Genomic DNA, 542 nt, shown 5'->3' with positions numbered 1-542 from the left:
GGTTGTGGGGGGGTGTTTACCCGCCTCAGAGTTTTCAAAGCCGTGACACCCCAGCTGGCTCAGGCCATCATGAGCTGTTTGGTACGGGGGGAAGCACTCACAAGTCCCACTTGCAGGCTGGAGCCTTCCCCTGCACCTACAGCCGCAGGGGCTGCCATCGTACCTGCCTCGTGCCTGACCATGGGCTCCTGGCTGGTGTCCTCCAGCACCCGGATGAGCACTGGGATGGCCTCCTCATCCTGCATCTGGCCCAGGCAGTAGGCCAGCTCGTGCTTCAGCAGCACAGAGCTATCCCCAAAGGCCCGGCTGATCCAGTCCACAGCTGCGCGGCCGCCCAGGTTGCGCAGGGTGAAGAGCGCCCGGAACCGGGTGGGCAGTGGCTGGGCTGCATCCACCAGCGTCCGGCCGATGGCCTCCACCTCCTTCTCTGTCACCATGGCGCCGGGAAGGACAGGATCCGGTCGCACGCAGGCCTCCAGTGGGGCTCCCTCGGTCACACCCCTGCGCACAGGGAAGGGGGTCGGGGCGGGCCCGGGGCGCCC

The 542-nt window shown here is 67.3% G+C and overlaps 1 protein-coding gene across 1 annotated transcript in view; it reads right to left on the bottom strand.

Moving 5' to 3' along the window:
• DOHH (deoxyhypusine hydroxylase/monooxygenase) overlaps window positions 1–437 on the bottom strand; it is a 2,250-nt gene extending 1,813 nt beyond the window's left edge. The window contains 1 exon segment of the mRNA XM_010284923.1: window positions 164–437. Within this exon segment, the coding sequence (XP_010283225.1) occupies window positions 164–437 (274 nt within the window).
• Between the last annotated feature and the right edge of the window lie 105 nt (window positions 438–542).

This window comes from Phaethon lepturus, unplaced genomic scaffold, assembly GCF_000687285.1.
Source record: "Phaethon lepturus isolate BGI_N335 unplaced genomic scaffold, ASM68728v1 scaffold32700, whole genome shotgun sequence".
In the NCBI taxonomy this organism is placed as follows: domain Eukaryota; kingdom Metazoa; phylum Chordata; class Aves; order Phaethontiformes; family Phaethontidae; genus Phaethon; species Phaethon lepturus.
The sequence above is the reverse complement of the archived record's forward strand: the minus strand, read 5'-3'. Positions and strand labels throughout refer to the sequence as shown.